Below are 20,187 nucleotides of genomic sequence, written 5' to 3'. Positions count from 1 at the left end.
TTTTTATTTTCATGTGCAAAATTGAGTTAACCTTGTGTATACTTCCTGATAATGTGGAGCTTTAGTTTTCCCCTAAAAGTTTTCAAAATTATCTTGAATTTTTTTGAAAATCCTGCCCTGAAAATAGTACATTTCTGCCACTGCCCCTGGTACTGTCACCACTTATGTAGGGATCTTAATTTTTTGTTCCATAACCCGGGAGAACTTGCGGTACTTTTCGTCACACGAAAGCTCGGATGGTGCTCGATAGGCCCGGAGTAGTTATTTCAGTAAATTGAGTTTGCAAAATAGAAAAAAAATTGTGTTTTCAACCCTGAATTATAAATAGATAAACAGCCTCTAAAATGTGTTTTAAAAGGTAAAGTTTAAGAAAGTTTTATGATACATGAATCTTAATCTTCTGATCATGACTGATGATCGCTGTACTGTTCTGTGTCAACTTCTTCTTCATCATCTTCATTGAGGGAGTTCTCATCAGTTGAAACCTCAACTAACAAGGTCTCAACCTCTTCATTTCATCTTTGTAGCTTAAATAGCGATGCATTTCACAACCTCTTCCTTTACATTCACAATCTGAAATGAAAAGCGTGAGCGCTCGCTCCGGGCCTCTGAGGCCCAAACCGGAATTTTCTGGGGAAAAGGGGGAATGTACATTCCTGAAAAGCATGTGGTCAGTATGTAGGTCACCTTGAATGCAGCTACTGTGGACCTCATTCATTTCCGTTGAAAGGGTGATTTTTGGCAGCCGAGTTTTGTGATGACCAGGCTTGAGAGACCCAATGCGAGTTCTCCCAGGTTAAAGTTTGTTCCATTGATTGAAAATATTAATAAATAAAATATATCGCTTGTTTGGAAGAAGAATGCCACAATATAAAATTTTTAATTTTCTTTTTTTTTTGCTTAAAGAGCTTCAAATGACTTTATCTTCTTTGGAAAATAATGACAGATTTTTTGTTTTAATATTAACCACTGGAGAGCACAGCAAACTTACTTTTCTTCATGCTAATTGCCGAGGACGGATCCAGAAATGCTTCAAGGAGGGGGCGATTGATTTTTAACTTACCTTTTACTACCTATCGGATTACATATGTTTGGGGGGGGGGGTGCGACAGCATTTTTCTTTGAAACAACTAAAATATAGAGATTTTGCCAAGGGTTCCTCAAATTTCTTTGAATTTTTTTGTAGAAAGGTTAAGATTGCAAAAATTGCGTTTTTAAACTTCAATTTCGTAATAATTCCGCAGAAATGTTTCGAAATTCCCTCACCCAACACCATCGAAGGTCGTCTAAAACTGTGCTTTTTGAGATTTCAGTTCTGAGAAATTACCGGAGGAAAGTTGCTGAACGCATTTCTTCCTAAACGCTACCTGAGATGTCCGCTCACGTCTTTAAGACTAAAATTTCGTGAAATGTCCAGGTGAAGACCTCTAAACGCCTTCTCTTAACATCCACAAAGATTGTCTAAAATTGCCGTTTTGAAACTTCATTTCCGAAAAGTTTCCGGGAGGGAGACTTGAACGCCATTCCTTTTTTTAACGTCATCCAAAATGGACCTAGACTTGCGTTTTAGAGCTTCGAATTCCAAAAAATTACCTTTTGCAGGGTTTCTCAAAGGAGGAGCAATCGTCCCCATCCCCCCTCCCTTCTATCCGTCCTTGCTAATTGCCTGAAGAATTCAACTTCAAACGCTTCTCCTGTAAAATTTCATTTCTTCGTGTTGTTGCACTCTTCTTCCAAATGGGCGATATATGAATTGCTGACCCAAATGTCATTAAATTTATTATTTACTTTTCAGTTCCTGCCAGAATACTTAGAGATGACTTGGAATTTGAAGAAAAAGTCGTTATTGCGGATTCTGGTTTGAATGTACGGTTAGAATGTTATGCAGATGGCTATCCTTTACCTGAAAATGCAATCAAGTGGCAGAGAGAGGGTTTTAATTTTGAAGAGCAAACTCAAATCATTTCAAAAAATGGTGGAAAGTCTGTTCTTTTGGTAAAGAATGTAACACGAGATATCTCAGGAGAATTTCAGTGTGCTATAGATAATGGTATTGGGTCTGGTGACAAGTGGAAAATTATTCTTCTCATTAAGCGTATGTATAACTTTTTAAAATTTCATATTATTCTCCTTTAAAATAATTTGTTTCATGCTTTTGTTTCTGTTCCTGTTAATTTCCGTCACCACTGCAATAGGTTCAGGACCACAACGGTATAATTACGTAAACTTGTTTTTAAACAGAAAGCGAATCAAATATAGTTGGATCGTTGGCGCCCATATGCAAAATTGCAAGGGGGAGGCTCAAATATTTTCCCCGTGGTTTAGCTGGATATTTTCCCTGTGGAAACTGATTTCAGGACAGATTAGAGTCATTAAAATTTGACATTTTTAATAACTTATTCATTAATGGCTGAAGAAGAAATGTTTTTACATTTTCGCAAAGAAAAAAGTACACAAAGCAAGAAAGCTCTAGTTTCTAAGGAGGGCTCGAGCCCCCCTTGCCCCCCTATATGGGCGCTCTTGAGTTGGATGTATTTTCAATAAGCTAAAAATGGTTTCTTTTTAAGATTATTGCTAGAAATTAGCATTACCCATCTAGTGTCCGGCAGCCCCAACAGAATATATCTCGACCCCTCTCTTCTGGTCTCATGGTTACTTTAGCCAGGTGCTTGGGTGCGGAGGAGCGAAGGGATATTTTGAGAGAGACTGCGAAGGTCCAATACAGAGCAGCGGTGTTGTGAGCTGGCTCTGACCAGTAGGTTGATCTGTTGATGTTGCGTTTTATGCTTGTATATAGTAAATTGTACAGTAGATTAGTGTTTATATGTAAATAAACATTCCTAAAATGAGATTGAGTAATTGAGAAATGAGATGAGTTCAGTGAATTTTTATAACGAACCAAAGCTTACGTTCGACGAGCATGGCCGGTAGTGACCGGTTGGTTAATCAGGTGACAGCAATGACATCAGCGGTTACTAACCGGTTGTTCACGAATCAATGCTTCATCGAACGCTTTCGGTTGATCACCGGTTACTTGCGCCTACATGCGTAGACAAATAACACGCAGGTGAAAATTACTTATAATAGGTCAAAAATGTCACATGGCTCCCTCAACCAATCAACCAGCTTAAGTTGCGGTTGACTGGTAGATCAACCGGTGAGGCTCATAGAACGAGATCTGAAGCAACCAGTTAACCGGTAGCTCTGAAGAACGCTGCAATTAGCAACCGGTTACTCAGCGGTCGACCGGTGAGGTTCTTCGAACGCAAGCATTGTGGATAAAGGGCGAGCAAAGCCCCCAACTGCACTACAACCCAGTTAAAAATATTTTTACACATTCGATTTTTATCTGCAATATATGAATTTCTGTTTTTGCTTTCAAAAATCAGCATTATAGGCTTTTAATTTTTTAGTATTTTAAATGTTGACAATGTATTCAATTTCTTTAAAAGTTTATGGTACAGGCTTTTATGAGTATATTTGTATTTTGATTGTAGATGTAAGGTATTTAAGGGTTTTTTCAATCTCTGAAGTTTAATTATAACAAAATTAACTTTCATATTTATTTGGATACTAGTGATTGTTTTTGAGTTGAATGTTAAATTATTATTATTTTGATAGTGTTTATCTAAGAGTACTTTTATTTCTAGATGAACCAATTATTAAAGACTTGGAAAAATACAACACAGTGTACAGTGACAGACAAACTACAGCCATTGTTTACTGCAGAGCTGATGGAATTCCTAATGTAAATTTTTCATGGTCGTATGAAGGTGTTAATATTGCACAAGGAAATGCTCGCGTGAGAAATAATGTTACACAGTTAGGTTATTATACTTGGGAAGGAACGTTATCCATTGACAATGTGACAGTGAAAGATTTTGGAGAATACAAGTGCATAGCAAGAAACGAACTGGGTTTTGATACTGCAGAAATAACTTTACTTCCTGACAGTAAGCCATTCTTATTTCAGTATAAGTTCTAGTAAAAAATGCATAACTAAGAAAAATGAAAAAAAAAAAAAAACACTAAAGCGAGGAAAAAAAATAAGTACAGTGGGACCTCCATATATCGAAGTAGCAAATTGCCGAAAACAAATTAGATACATAGAAATTTCGATTTATAGAAATAATCTTAGTTTATCATAAATATCTCCTGAAACATTAAAATTAGAGCTAAGTTTCGTGTATAAAACCCAATTTCTAATTTATACCAGCATCAGATTAAATGAAAGTTAATAACATAAAATTAAATGTGAAACATTTACTGAGCACTGCATTGTTTCTAAGAAAACAACTATAATGTCGTTTCATGTTTTTGAGTGAAAGTTTTCTGTAAGTTTCAGTACGGCTTTCCGATTTCTGCTTGCGGAAATACTAAATTTACCAGAAATGACATTTTTGAGCCTACATACCTCTTCATTCTTCCAAAGTAGAAAAAAAATCAACGAATGTCTCAAAAAAAAATTTCGATATGCAGAAATTTTTTCGATATGTAGAAACAATTTTTCTATGTAATGAACATGGAAATTTACTGGAAATTCGATATATAGAAAATTTTGATATGTGGAAGTCGATATATGAAGTTTCCACTGTATTTACACTTACATTAAGAAGTATTGTAAATTCTAATTAATAGTTAACAATCAGATGAACTTCTCTTTCTCCCATAAAAATGTGTTTTTCTGTCCTTGAATATTTAGTTTTTTTTTAAAGTATTCAAATGCTTACTTTTTTTTTTATCTTATCTTAACTTATTTTTCATCCTTAGCTTTATTTTGTACACTATACTGCTGTGCTAAGCACAAAAGTTGTATCTGCAACTGAGCTCAAAATGAGAAACTGCTATTTAAAGTTTTACTCCTCCATGTAATTGATTCTGATTCCACATTTTCAAAAAAATTTTTTAAAAATATTTCCCCATTCTCGAATGACCATAAAACATAGTATATAGGTAAAATACGTTGCGAAGAACCACCTCATGAACTCCATTTTGATAAAAAGTGTGTAGATGCGACTTTTGCGCTTAGCACGTCAGTATAATGGTTGTCCAAGATGACGAATGAATTGAAACCCTTTTGCCCGATAGCGGAAATAGCTTAACATACGTTGAAGATTCTTGAGAAAGTCTGAACTATTTCTTTCTTCGGGAAAAAAAACTATAAATAGTGATAAATAATGTATCATTTAACCATTATTGATTTTTTTTTCAATAGTATTGATGGGCTAGGAAATAAAACATTTATCAAGTATTCTTTTTAAAATATGTCTCTTTTTGCTTTATTTGATCTGCCTGGTCTATCCTTTATGAAAGCAGTACTCAATCTTTTTAATGCTAATACCCACAACGTGGGTCATTTTTCCACCAATACCCCCCAAAACGTTTAGTCGAAAAAGTAAATCAGTTGGTGCATTTTTTTTTAATTACAAAAAAAGTAATACTTTTAACAAACTTTACCCACTGAGACAACAAAAGCATATTTTTTAAACAAATTACTATAAAATCAAGAAGAAGTCAATGAGACAGTTGTTATTGCTTAGCTTAAAAACTTTGTTTTGTTCAATGTTTTATGCAGTTTCGCTCTGTGTACATTGTAAGTCGAGCTCCAAAATCATTACCTAGAAATTAAAATTTCCTTCTAATGTTTTATTTTTTAACTAGCTGTGCGTTGCCCGGCTTTGTCCGGTTCACCTTGAAAATAAAAATCGTGTCAAGTGAAGTATATTCAACAATCAGGCTTAAATAAATAAATAAAAAAATATCATGCCCAAACAATGATGACAGATATTAAAATACTTTTAAGAAATTAAATCGAGAAAGATGGATTTAAAAAGCATAACGATGGAAATACAAAATAGAATAAGGTTAAGAAATTAAAATGCAAAAAAAGAAAATGGTTAACAATTTGAATGAAAATGAGATTTTTTTTAACTTGATTTAAAAAGGCTTGTAACTTTTTTTCCTTTTGAGATAGAAGCTTAGTTTTTCGACAAAAGGTCAAGATTGATCTGGAGTAAAAAATATCAATTTTTCCAATGGTGTCAAAAAGAAAACTGTGGGACAATTCCTTCACTTTTTATTGATAGATTTAATGAAGAAAGTAGTGGCTAAATTTCAGCTAAGCCTAAAAAAATTCGAGTCAAAAACGCAAATAACTCTCGCCACAATTAAGTTAGTGCATTGAAACAAATTGCTTACAACACGGAAAATTCTTCCCTTTCCAACGATGTGCAACATTAAGGGGTTACAGTATCCCAAAAATGATGAAATGATCAAAAAAAATTTTATTGCTTATTTCAAAACTAAAAGCTAATCTGAATACAGGGGAAAAGTTTCATTGCTTTAGTTCAAATATTTAAAAAGTTATGAGTAGTTTTAGGCCATGCTCGCTATGTGTTCTTATGCAAAAGAAAAGCTTTAAATTGCTTTTTCTCGATGATGGTTTTTTTTGTGTTTTCATGTCGTCAGAATCCCTAGGGATTTTTTTCTATTAAAGATACAGCTTTAAAGTAATACTTTTTGCAATTGGGATAACATATTTGACAAAACTGTGCATTGGATAAGCATTTTATAAATTACTGAAATATTTAGAGCACGTTAAACCTTTAAAAACCAATTTTTTAAAAGAAAAACTTTGATTTTTTACATAATGAATCACAGAAAATTTTCTAATAAACTCATAAGCAAATGAATGCACAGATTTTTAGAGATGATTATAGTCATCGTTTAGCAAAAAACTTTTTTTAAATTAGTGCAAAAATAAAAAAGCCTTAGGGATTTTTAAAAAATAAAATTTTCCTCAATTTTTGAATTTTTAAAAATAGTAGGCAATATTTTTAAATTTTGAAAATAAATTATTGATTACAAAATAAGTATGCATATTATGGTTTCAAAAAAATATAAAATTTACTTAACTTTAAAAAAAATGTTTGAAAGGTACTGTGACCCCTTATTATGTGCAGGTAATCTTTCACCCTTATATTTGGAAATTATGTGAAAACTGGGCCTAAATTGGAATAAAAAAAGAACTACCCATCAATTTTTTTTCCAACTGGTCTGCAAACCTTTCCGGGGCTAAAAGAAAGAAACTGAAAATTTCAGCGAAATTGGCGGGGTAGTTCTCGATTTTTGTGCGTTCAAACACACAGACGCTTTTTGGAGACTTATTTTATTCTATGTAGAGAAGCAAATCACTAACTACCAATCAGGTAGTTAGATTTGATACACTATGATTTGTTAATAATTTTGTTTTGTGACAAAACAATGATACAATCCTTATACTTGTCTTTACACCTTTGTGTTTAATTACCCACAGGTTGAGAATCACTGCTTTACATTCTAAAAGTTTTTATCCTCTTGGTGTGAAATCGGAATAAAGTTTATACTTTACAATTTTCGTTTCTATATTATGTATGCAACAGTTATCAAAATTGTTATTTGATTTTTAGGTGCTCCTGATCCTCCAATTGTCTTCAAAGCTATTAATGCCTCCCAAGATTCTATTTTAACTTCCTGGGTGCCTGGTTTTAGTGGTGGATACAATCAGACTCATCGCATTCGTTACAAATCATCAATTGATCTCTCGTATACTTATGTAGATGTATTTCCTCCTGCAACTAATTCAGTATGGATAACTGGTTTGAAATCTGGTGTTGAATATGAACTTGCGATATTATCTATTAATGCCAAAGGACTTAGCCCTTACACTACTGATAAAGTGAAAATCAGAACAATAGGTAAACGGTAAATACTTTCATTTGCATATGTTTATCTGTATGTAAAATCCTCTAATAAACATAGTAAAATCCTCTTTAAAATAATGTTTGTTTGGAAGAAAATAGTCAAGAAAAAGAAATTAACTTTTTGAGGCAATTTAAAATAATTTCTCATTTTTTTATGTTAAAGAATTTTTTTTAATTCCTTTTTTTTGGGAGGGGAGGGAGTACATTTTTCAAACACTTTTGCCATTTTAGCTATGATATTTCAGGTTTTATGACTTTTTTCATAGTTCCCCCCCCCCCCTCCTTTTTTAACCTATTATTAATGATAATGTATTGTAAACTACTGAGTAACCTCCTGTATCGCTGAGTTGTTTGTTTATTGGCTCTATTTTTTTCAAGGTCATGAAAAAAATTGAAGGTTAATGGTCTTTACTAATCTTGTCAACATGGACATATTTTGTATATTTTGACAATGTGCCAAATTTCGTGAAAGTATTACGATGTTTCAATTTTTTAATGATGACATCTCTTTTCATTAGATGAGTATGTGTGAATGCTCGCACTTTATCATTTTTTAAAATTTGGATTTCATTCGTGAATTCAAGATTTTCCCAGTTCAGAGCACCCCTTTATCGGGTAGAATGCTCAAAAATTATCAACAAGCAGTAACTTTAAATGCATCTAAGGATTGTTACCTGCATAGAAACTTTGCAGTCATTAGGTTAAATTAATGATAAGATCACCAAAATAAATTTTAATCAAACAATTAAGGCAGTGAGAAGCAAAGGGATGTAAGTGGACATTTTCAAGTTCTGAGTAAAACGTGTATAAAGATAGCATCCTAGGTAAGCTTTCATTGAATTTTTTTTCTAAATCATGCTGTTGAGAATGCATTAATCATGCATTAAAGAAGTTCTTCTGCTGTTATATAGAAGTTTGGTAAGACCTCATTTGGAGTATGCTGTTCAGTTTTGGTCTCTCTATCTTAAAAAAGATATTAATGTATTGGAAAAGGTTCAAAGGTGGGCTACAAGGCTAATAAATGGACTTTCTCATTTAGACTACGATTCCAGGCTTAGAAGGCTAAAAATGTACAGTCTTGAGCAAAGAAGAGACCGAGGGGACATGATTCAGTTGTCTAAATTTATTAAAATGAAAGATGTTACGGGGCTGAAGTTTAGCACTGAAAACAGGACAAGGGGTCATTGCTTTAAGCTATTTAAATCTCAGGCTAACATGGATGTTTGGAAAAATTATTATTTTAGCAGGGTAGTGGAACCTTGGAACAGCTTACCGCGGAAGAGGTGGTAATGAGCAAAGGAGTAGACAGTTTTAAGAGGGCCATTGATCTTCACTGGGGATTGTAAATTGACTAGGACCAGCCTAGCTGGGCCCAGAGCCTGTTGCTGGTTGTCACTTTTGTATTTGTATAGCAGCAACTACCAGGGCTACTAGTACCATCTCTTGTCCCAAGGCAGAGGAGAGATTCACCTACCATGTGTACTGATTATCTCCAAATTTTAAAATTTGCCACTTACATCCCTTTGCTTCTCACTGCCTCAATTGTGGATTTTTTTAAAATGCTGACAAAAGCCAAATAATTTATTTGAGAAGTAAAACTTGTACTTTTGTTCAGAAACAGTTATTAAACTATCAACGATTATTCAGCAAATTTCATCTTACCTGTTGGCAACAGTTTTAGCAATTTGTGGTGCTTTAATTTTGATTAACTTAAAATGAAGTCTTGTAGCAATGATAGAAAAAACTATTGCATAAAATCGGCAGTGAAAAATTCCGCCACCACCAAATTTGGCTTGTTTTTCCTTAAGTTGCTGGCAAAACTTTTATTCATGGCATGAAAAAAAGAAAAAAAAAATATGTTCTCTTAGCAAGAAAATTAAATTTCCTCGCATATAAAATCTTCAGAAAATAATTTGACAATGAAAAAGGGAAAAGAAGATCACCACTCAAATTACAGCAATTCAAAACGTCAATAGATTCTTTGATAAATTTCGAAAGTTATGTTAGATATCAACGTTATCAATCAGAAAGAAAGGCTTGCTTTACTCTGTTTTTACTTTCACCCTTTGATTGAGAGCTAAGATTCTTCAGATATAACAATAAGTCGGGATCGTTCATACCCACTCAGCAAGAAATAGCAAATATCATCCAAAATAACCTAAAATGTGTGTTTATGAAATAGCAACAATCAAGTCAATCGTGATATGCCTGATGGTGACTATTCATTTATTTTGAACAACAGTGTATTGGAGATCAAGAGGGTTCATAGGGATGGGTTTCGTCGTGTTGCTTCCCGGGCTGCTGAAGGTAAACCCTGGGGGAGACTATGCAATGAGTCCCACTATATCCTGAATTCTCCTCGAGCTGCTGCTATGGCTGCTTTTAGACTTTTAACAGGACGCGATTGTCTCAATGCCTATTTGTTCCGCTTTCAACTGAAGGATTCCCCGACCTTCACTTTATGCAACTCTGGACAAGTCATGGACGCTGCTCATCTGGACGACTGCTGTGCACTAACTAATTTTAATTGTGTTGTCGAGAAATATTGGAGAGCCCGCGGTTTTATGGCCTAATGGCCAATGTTCCCGGCATTTGTGAAATAAATAATTTTGAACAAAAGAAACCTCTCACAACTGTATCTTACATCTGAATGAATAACTAGAATAAACTAGAGAACCAGTTGCAGTTTTCAAGATCATATACCACTCGTGTATGTGGTGAAGCATCCTATTTGCACTTTTGTGAATGAATATTTGGGCTCCTGTATTGCTGCAGATGAGAAAATTTTGATTTGATAAAAGAAAACTAACTGCAGTTTTACAACAGACAGGATTTTTCCCCCCAAACTCTACAGGAATATCAGAACATAACAAAAAACGTTGGTTCAAAATTGTTACAATAGGTCTTAATTACATCGTTTAGGGACTTATTTACTGTTTAATAACCGCTCCATAATGCAAAGATCAATCAGTTTTTTGAAGAAGATTCATTTAAAAACTATTATAAGAAAGACTTATATATATATATATATATATATATATAGAGAGAGAGAGAGAGAGAGAGAGAGAGATTTTTATGGTATGTGTAATAACGAATGGGTTTATGAAGCTTTTATAATATTTTTTCCTCCATTAGGTGCTTCAGATGGAGTTAAAAGAAAAATACCAAAAGCCCATGATGTCTCATTCAACATTGATCTTGTTGAGCTTTTGGTAAGCACCATAGGAACTGTATTCCTCATCCTCATGGTGTTCAACATCATATTACTTGCCCTGTATTGCCGAAAAAAAGGACCAAAGAAGAAATTATCTAAAGGTATTTGGTTCTGTTTTATTTAAACATTGTTACAAGGTTTTTCAATCTTTATGAACTGTAGTAACCTAAATGCTGGGCAAGTTTTAGCTGTTAAGTGTATTGTTTTGCATACTTAAGGTCCTCCAGTGATAAAACCTCTTAGATCTTTTTTCTGGGGTTCTAGCCATGGGCTCCAAGTGACCAAGCAGTAGATTTTCTTTGATGCAGAAAACCATCAGTGCTACATGGCTATGGTGCATGTTTGCAACCCCTTGAACTCCTTTTGTCTCAGACACTCTTGGTCAAATTAAAGTCCCATTGTAAGTTCATATTGTGAGAGCCTAGGTACTCTCCACGTAGTGGGAAATTGGGCATCAAAAATTCTCTGACCTAGACATCAGCGCCTCAATAGTGGCACATGAAAGTTTGGATGCCATATTGAGGGACTGCTCATAGGACTGCAAAAGGATTAGTCTTCTTATGCAGCCCCATTGAAAAAAAATATGCATCAATTAATAATTATGTGAATGTAGTGGCAGTTCTGGAATTTTTTCATGGTTTAGAAGTATTTTTTGACATTTTTTAAAGGAGTGAAATCCTCCATTTTGGGGGAGTGACATGTAAAAAAAACAGTAAAAAGCGATCAATTAAATAAAAAAATAACTTTCTAAGCATGAGATGGATAATGGGACGGAGCTGGGTGATATTTTAATATTCTATCCTTTGAAACCTTTGATATTTTGAATTGAAAAAAAAACATTCAAATGTTCTAGTTTTAAAATTCAAATTGTTTTTCCCCCTTTTTTTATGATGATAAATTAATCATCATCATCATCTTCATGGATTAGGCTTTCAGTCTGTTCCGGCTTCCTAGTCTGCCCACTGCTTTATAGGTCGACCGCGGTATCGTTTGCCTTTGGGTTGATAGTAGTAGATGGCCCTTGGTAGTCTTCCACGTGGCATTCTTCGTACGTGGTCTCTCCATTTGATACGATAATCAGTAATTTTTCCATTAAGGCTGTAGATCTGTAATTCTTTTCGTATATTTTCGCTTCTTGTTTTCTCTAGGATGGTGCAATGTTTGACCGCTCGGAGAAATCGCATCTCCGCCGTCTGAATTCTGTTTGTTTGTCTGGGAGTTCATGGTCCATGTTTCCAAGCCATAGAGCACTGTTGGTGCTGCCATAACCCTATAGAACTTAATCTGAGTTTCTCTTCTTGCCTTTCATTTTAAGGTTCTCATCAGAGTACCATAAATATGATGATAAATTAATGAATAAGAAATCGCTAGGGGGGGGGGGGGCACTTTATGTAAAGTTGTGTTTTGTACTTACATCCCCAAACAGTGGCGTAGCTAGACCCGACTTTCGGGGGGGGGGGGGGTTACTTCTTTATATATATATATATATATATATATATATATATATATATATATATATATATATATATATATATATGTATATATATGTATATATATATATATATATATATATATATATATGTATATAATATATATATATGTATATAATATATATATATGTATATAATATATATATATATATATATATATATATATATATATATATATATATATATATATATATATATATATATATATATATAATCGCTTGGAATTTTTTCCTTTTCTTCTTTTTTTTTTCTTTCACTTCTCTCTTCTTTTTCTCTTTTTTTTTGAGACTAACTTTTCGGGGGGGGGTTTTGTCCCCAAAACCCCCCCCTTAGCTACGCCCCTGTCCCCAAAGGGATATAAGTACCAAAATCAAAAATTTGGAGATAGTCAATACAGATGGTAGGAGAACCTTACCTCTTTTTCGGGGAAAGAGATATAACTACTATCCCTGGTAGGTGCTGCTATGCAGCAGGATTTGGAAAAATAATCAATGGAAGCCTACCTAGGATCTGAACTTGAAACGCGTTTTACTCAAAACTTTAAAAAGCTCACTTACATCCCTTCGCTTCTCACTGCCTCAATTGATGATAATTTTTACTTACAATACAAAGAACAAAAATAAATTTGACAAAATTTTTCAGGCAAACAGAGTTATATAGAATAAATTAAAAGTTTAAAAGTAACAAACACATTTGATACGAGATAGAATGACCCCTGTAGTTCAAACAAAGTCGGTCACTGTAACGAGGTTGTCATAACATAAATGCACATTGCACAATACATTGCATGTCGTTTAGTAGTTTTTTAAAACTTTTTATTGGTTATGCTTCATTTTAAAAGAGAATCAGGAAACTAACAAAATAATAAATAATTACCCTTTTTTATATTGACTAATTTTTTTATTGATCAATAATATCCATGAATTACACATAACTTTAAAATCAAATGCATTTAATGGCAAAATGCATTAAAAACAATTGAGAAAAATTAGTTAATTTTGAAATTATGGATCAGTGCTTGCTTTTGTTTTGTTTATGATTTTTTTTTTTTTTTTTTTGGAGTATGCTTTTTTGTCTTTTGTAGCTTTTGTAGGAGCTTTCCACTTTTTTGAAGTTTTCAAAAAAAAAATCATAAGGTCTGCCTTGAGTATGCGAGTCTTATCATTTCTTTGACTCTTCTGTTATTTAATTGTTACAGGACCAGATTTAGGGGAGGGCAAGTGGGGCTACTGCCCCTGGGCCTCCACAACAAAGGGGCCCCCACAATAAATTTTTCACAAAATATCCTAACTTTCACGGGTCAAAAAAATCGGAAATATCGGATACATACATATATATTAAAATATTCGGATATATATCAAAGTATCGGATATTTTCGAAAATATGATCTTTTCTAACCCTGATTAGGGGTCTCTACTCCTTCGTTGCCCCGGGGCCTCCACACTTCCAAATCCGGCCCTGAATAGTTAATTTCAGTGAAAATGTCTTACCTTTAGTAACATAAAATTGTTAAATATTAGCATTTGAATAGACGGTCTTGAGAATTACAAAAAAAAAAAAAAAAAAAACTAGTGTGAAATAGGGAATAGGACTTCTTGCATCCGTCAATATGATAGAAGGGTCCCAGTAGTAGGAGGCTGTTCTTAAGAGCATTGACTTTACACAATCAGTGAATAAGTGAAATCTGGGAGAATTCCAGACAAAGTAGCAATTTTATTTGCATCATGTTGTTACATTAAAGTGAAAACTACTACTCCTCACCTTATGATGAAATTTAAATTATTCTTGAATAAAGTGAGATGATTTGGCACAATTTTGTTTCTCTCCAGGTGTCATTATAATTCTTCAATCAGATCATTTATCTTGTCTATTTTTGAATACATTTTGTGGACAGTAAGTTTCTTTTTCAAGTATGAAGTTTTGTAGAAACTAAATTTTTAGTATCTGCCCCTTTTCTGCTTAAAAAGATTCCATCAAAAGAATTTTTGCAGCTTTCATCCCAGCATGACAGTAATGGCATATCAATGTTTTTTTAATGATTGACATTGTTAAAACATATCACATGTTGCATCAATTGCAACTTCTTAAGTCTCTTCAAAGAAGATCACCCAATTCATTGTAGTATTTCTATACTGTATAATAACATTCTTTCTTCGGTCTTAAAAGAAATCTATTAACTGTCTCTCATTATTTTCCTTCTCATAAGTAGTGTTTTAAGATATATGTGCCATCCCATAATTGAAACTATTTAACTTTTTGTTTTTGAAATAAAGACTCTGTTTCTTCTGAGGCAAGTGCATCGGAAAATGATTCTGAAGAGACAACATTTAGCAGTTTTACCAGTGAGCTGAAGAAAACAGTTGGTAGCACAAGTTCATCATATCATTCTTTGTTCACCTCTGAAGCAGATTCGGTATGTAGTGTTTGGCAAATGATATGTTTCTTCTTTTTTTTATTTGATGTACTTTTTTCAAACATTGTCCTAATTATTTTAGTTACCCTCTTTAAAAAAAAATATTTTTTTAACCATCAATTAGTGTGAATAGTGACTCTAGAATTTTCACACCCCTGTTGAAAAATGTCATAAAGATTATGCTTGTGTTATTCTTTAAAACATTCTCAGCAAGAGAATATTTTCCCAAAAATTATTTACAATAATAGAATTACATTGCATACTTTAGAGCAGCCATGGTGTTTTGATTGGAAGGGCATTGACCTTGCAACTGCAGAGTCGTGCATTTGATCCCTGTTGGTCAAACATCCTCCGTGTATGCTAATGGGGACTGGTGCATGTTCTATCTGTCCAGTGGCGGCGCGAGAGCAAAAGTAGACGTCGGTGATGCTGTTTTGCGAGGCCCTTTTAATCATAAAATATTTTCAGACAAATCATTGAATTCACGGAATTAATTTTTTACTAACTATTGACACTTATAGTTTCCAATTCACTTAATTGCTAGGACAAAAACGTTTCGTGACTAGTAGCGCAATCAAAAAGTTTTTTTTGGTGGTGGGGGGAGGGGGCGGCACATTGAAAGAGGAAAAATGACCTGATAGAAAGATGGGTCCTGGGGTTCTCCCCCGGAAAAATTTTAAAATTTTTAGTTTAAAAACTCCATTTTAGGCTCTCTTTGCTGATGTTAGGGGAAAAAATTTACAGAGGTCTCAGTGGAAATTTCTAGAAATTGAAGCCTTTAAAAACGCAATTATAGGTCATTTTTATTGACTTAAAGGGTCAGAGAGTGTCCCAGATCGATTCTTTTGTTTAAAAAAAATAGGTCAAAATCAATCCCCTGCAAATTCTCGAAATCGAAGCTTCAAAAACAGAATTTTAGACAAACTTTGATGTTTTTACGGAAAGGGAGGGAGCTCTTCCCTCGAAAAATTTTGAAAATTATGCTTCTAAAAACTTTAGCAATATTTTATATTCAGGAGCCAGTCCACCTGAACTTTTTGTTGATGTAGTTTAAAAAACCTAATTGCTAATGATATAAAAGAAAGGCGGTATGGGGACCCTTGCCCGAATATTTTCTGATATTCAAGCCTTAAAAATGCGATTCTAAGGCCATATTTTGTAATATTAGGTTCGGTAATTTTTGAAATTCAAGCTACAAAAGCACAATTTTAAGCGATTTTCGATGTTGTTTAGTATTTGGGGGCTTTAGCTTTAAGCTGGAAATATCGCGAAATTTAAGATCTCGAAACGAAATTTCAGATGCTCCATAATGCTATCGGTGCGTGCGTGTATGGAGGGGTGTGTGTTCGGAGGAGCAGCATTTTGAATATTTTCTAATTTTTCAACAAGAGAAAAAGATAAGAAATAGAACGGGGTGGGGGGGAAATAGAGTTAGATGATTAATAAGCTGTAGCTAGTGAATATTTTAAATTCAGGTTCCTACAGAATTGGGCCCCGCATTTGCTAAAGCTGGCTCTGTGCAGTCTCCGCTGCACGCACTATTTTGATTACTTTTGTGTCTGTTGCATTTAATAAGAGCTTCAATTGAAAACATGGAAATTTCTTAAAACTTCTGAGAATTTACTTCTGAGAATTTTGCGAGGCCCTATCTGCGCGAGGCAGTCGCCGACGCCTAGCACCGCCACTGTATCTGTCATGGTCACAAAGTCCTCCAGGTTCTCATTCTAAATAAATACCTCGAAATATGCTAGATCAGGGGTTGCTCAGCAACCCCTGATCCAGCAACAATAAAAAAATCAGTTGTCTTCAGGGCCTCATCCAACTTGTTGAATTATGTGTAGTGATAGGTACAGGAAACGCTGAACTATTGTGTAGTTCACATTTTAAAAGTAAATAAGTAACTCAAAAATGTAAAAAAAAAAAAAAAAAAAAAGAAACTTAATAAATATTGCATTTTAAAGGACAAATGCTAATGCAAATTTTTTGTACTAGTAAACCAGGTACTCATGCCCCTAAAAAAGTCTTTGAAAAGGCCTCTATCACCATGAAAGAGGTCTAAAAATGATTTATATCTTACTAAAACGCCTTCAAAAGCTTAAAACTCCCCACTTTAGACTTTTATTTTGTACCTAGAAATCTTTTTCCAGTCTCTTTTTTTTTTTTTGAACTAATTGTTACTAAATTGTTTCAATTAATTATATAATTAATTGAAACTTTGTTATAATTTATTACATATATAATAATCATCTCACATTTTTTCTCACAGAAATCAGTCAGCTCTTATTCTTCTGATGATATAAATGTTGAAGATTATTCTGAAGAAACTTCCACTGATAGGAAGTATGAGCCTGAATATCCCTTGAGCAAATTTGTGTGAAATATCAACCAAGTCATGTTGCCTTCTAAATCCGCTTTGTCTCATCAATTTCCCTCTGATTTTAGACCATTTTTTTGTGCTTTTCATACATATAATCTTTTCCTTTTTCAAATTACAGTTTCAAGATTCAAAAATTTAATCTTTTGAAAATAAAGCGTAATTGTGAGAGTGATTAAATTGTGTTATTGTGTATGATAATTTTGACACTTTGACTCGTAGTTGTTTTGTGAAACCAATGACGAAACTTAGCTTTTTACACTGTACATTAGGGTGGTCCTTATTTATAAGGAAAAAATTTTTTTTTCGAATTTTTTAGAAATTATTTGCCAGAATGTACCTTTATATAAGACATGAAAATATAACAAATTTCAGCTCAATCGGTTAATATTAACACGTGCCGCATCGACGCTGAAGTTGTGAGATTCAATGTAAGGCAGTTATTACCTATAAGAACGACAATGTACGCTCGACTGTAAACATAAAATTACGCATTTTTTTTTAATTTTAGTATAAAAACATACTAATTAAAATGAAAACGTAAAATAAAGATATAGTTTATCCTAATACTATATTTTTTTATTTATTGAAATGATACATCCACTTCAGATACATATTTTGGATTTAAGTAAGCCTCCTTTTGTGGCGACTGGGAACTCTCTCCGGTACTCCTGAACAACCTGAATAAAAAAAAATAATATTGAATGTGTTTTCTAAACCTAGCCTATATAATGTGTTCAAGAAAAAAATAACAAAAAATTAAATTTGTTTATACATACCTGTATCAAAAATTGTTTTTGATGTTCATTTTTCGTCATTTTTTCATTGTAATCCTCAATCAACTTGACTCCTCTTTCTGCAATATCATTTGTACATTTTAAGGTTGAAATGATATTTTTTCCTGTGCGATAATCCTCTCTGTTTTCCCAATTCAGCGGATCGTCCTGAAGAAATTCAACACAAATACCGAATCGTTTAAATAACTGAAGTGAATTGGCGGACAATAATTCAGTTGGTAGATCTTTTTGAACAAAATTTTGGACATCTCGGATTTGCAACGATAGTTTTTTCTCAATGACTTCTGTCTCTTCATTTTCTTCTTCTTTTTCATTCACAGTTTCTATGTTTTTACTTGCACATTCCATAATTTTTTGAGCCATTCTAATTTTTTCAACTCTCTCAATTCTATCGTCAAATATTGCCGTGGCAGCACACTCTTCACTTAGATACCATAAATGGTTTAAAAATTTTGTTATTGCAATGGTTGCAATGTTTTCATTAATATTTTTAAATTTAACCAATTTTCTCAAAAAATATATATCATTTAGGGGAGCTCCTGTAGTATTCGTTGCTGAAAACCAGGCCTCTACATAACAGTATACAACGAAAACGCAAATTTCTGCATTCAGTTTGGAATTATCCTTTCTCATTTTCATTTGATCGCGAAATAAAAAAAGTTTTAAACAATAAATCGCTTTAGACATCCATCTCGCTAAATGATATGCACCGGGGGCCCTAAAACTCACATTTGTTTTATCTCCCAAAAAAATGAGCGTCAATTGCAAAAACTCTTTGTAGTCATCACGTGGTTGCTCTTCTGCAAGTTTCTGTTTCACAAAATAAATAATTTTGGGCGCTACATCTTTCAGTGCATTATAAACGGCTTCATCGCTGGTATAATCTAAAAATTTCATTTTATCAATATTCTTCCAGTTTTCTTTAAGTGCTTTGAATTGAGCAATTTCAGGGCCGGATGTTACAATTGCTTTTGTCCTCGTGAATACACCAGCCAAAACGACCTCAAATATATGGTGTCGGCATGGAAGCCACAAAATATCTCGCCCTAACCTTTGTTGAAGCAGAACTGCAGCTCCTTTTATACGTCCAGTGTTTGATGCTGTAGTATCAAAACAAAAGGCTTGAATTTTTTCGGTTAAATTCCATTCATCAGTGATATGGAACACAGCAGAGCAAACTTCCGATCCTCCTGATAATGCAATTCCAGGTACTCCTAATAATTGTTCAAAATCTAAACCAACCGCGATCACAGGAAGCCGATCAATTTTCTCATTTTTTGTGATATCAGGCAATAATTTGGAATCCCAATGCACTTCAATAAAATTTGCATCATTTCCTACCGATTTTATTGATGAATATTTTATTTTCCGCAAAATCTCTCTATTTCTTTTGATAGACGATCTATTGAGAACAAACTCGGTGATATCTATATTAAGAGCTTCTAGGACGGCAGAAATAATATGCATTGCATCCCTGTCACTCACTTTACATTTGTCCAAGGCAGCGGCCAGGCGAGGTGTCATTAACATCTTTCGTCCTCTCTTGTTTGAAGATGGACCCTGTTGAGATTCCGATATGAAATATATGTCATCTTCACTGTTGTCTTGATTTATCACTTTTTTCTGTGAATCTTCGTGTTCTTTATCTTCCATTTCAAAATGTCCAATCGAACAACTAGAATTTTCCAACAAATCTTCTTTTCTTTTCAACTCTGCAGCTGTGCGTTCTTCTTTCCGCTTTTCCTTACGTAATAATTTGATATCTACTCCGAACATACAACCTACTCTACCTTTCTCCCTTTGCTTAATTAAAAATTCTCTATCTTCGGCGATTTTAATCTCATTTAACGCATTTAAGGTGGCAATATCGAAAAGGTTGTCTAAAGCTTCTTTAAAATCATTTTCTTTTTCTCTCTGCCGTTCAGTATCTCTGTTTTTAGATTTTTCTAAATTTCTGACATTATCGTACAAAGATTTTAATTTCGAAATACAGTTTGAACGGTTTTGAACTGGGATTCTTGCTTTTTTCCAAAAAACGACCACTTCATCAATAACTAAAGCACTGCTGTCATTAAGATTTAAATTTACCACTCTCATGTTATAAAAAAGTACACTCAAAACATCTCGTTTACATGGTAATTTACTACCGCAGATTTG

General features: G+C 33.6%; 1 protein-coding gene across 1 annotated transcript in view; it reads left to right on the top strand.

The window, feature by feature from the left end:
- LOC129228672 (nephrin-like) overlaps window positions 1-17,391 on the top strand; it is a 50,688-nt gene extending 33,297 nt beyond the window's left edge. The window contains exons 15-20 of the mRNA XM_054863356.1: window positions 1,796-2,095; window positions 3,651-3,953; window positions 7,449-7,736; window positions 10,878-11,057; window positions 14,720-14,859; window positions 17,126-17,391. Coding sequence (XP_054719331.1) covers window positions 1,796-2,095; window positions 3,651-3,953; window positions 7,449-7,736; window positions 10,878-11,057; window positions 14,720-14,859; window positions 17,126-17,236 — 1,322 coding nt within the window. The 3' untranslated portion in view covers window positions 17,237-17,391. The remainder of the gene's footprint in view (window positions 1-1,795; window positions 2,096-3,650; window positions 3,954-7,448; window positions 7,737-10,877; window positions 11,058-14,719; window positions 14,860-17,125) is intronic.
- Window positions 17,392-20,187: the final 2,796 nt, after the last annotated feature.

Source organism: Uloborus diversus, chromosome 8, assembly GCF_026930045.1.
Source record: "Uloborus diversus isolate 005 chromosome 8, Udiv.v.3.1, whole genome shotgun sequence".
Taxonomy (NCBI): domain Eukaryota; kingdom Metazoa; phylum Arthropoda; class Arachnida; order Araneae; family Uloboridae; genus Uloborus; species Uloborus diversus.
Note: the sequence above shows the minus strand (reverse complement) of the source record. Positions and strands in the feature narration are given on the sequence as shown.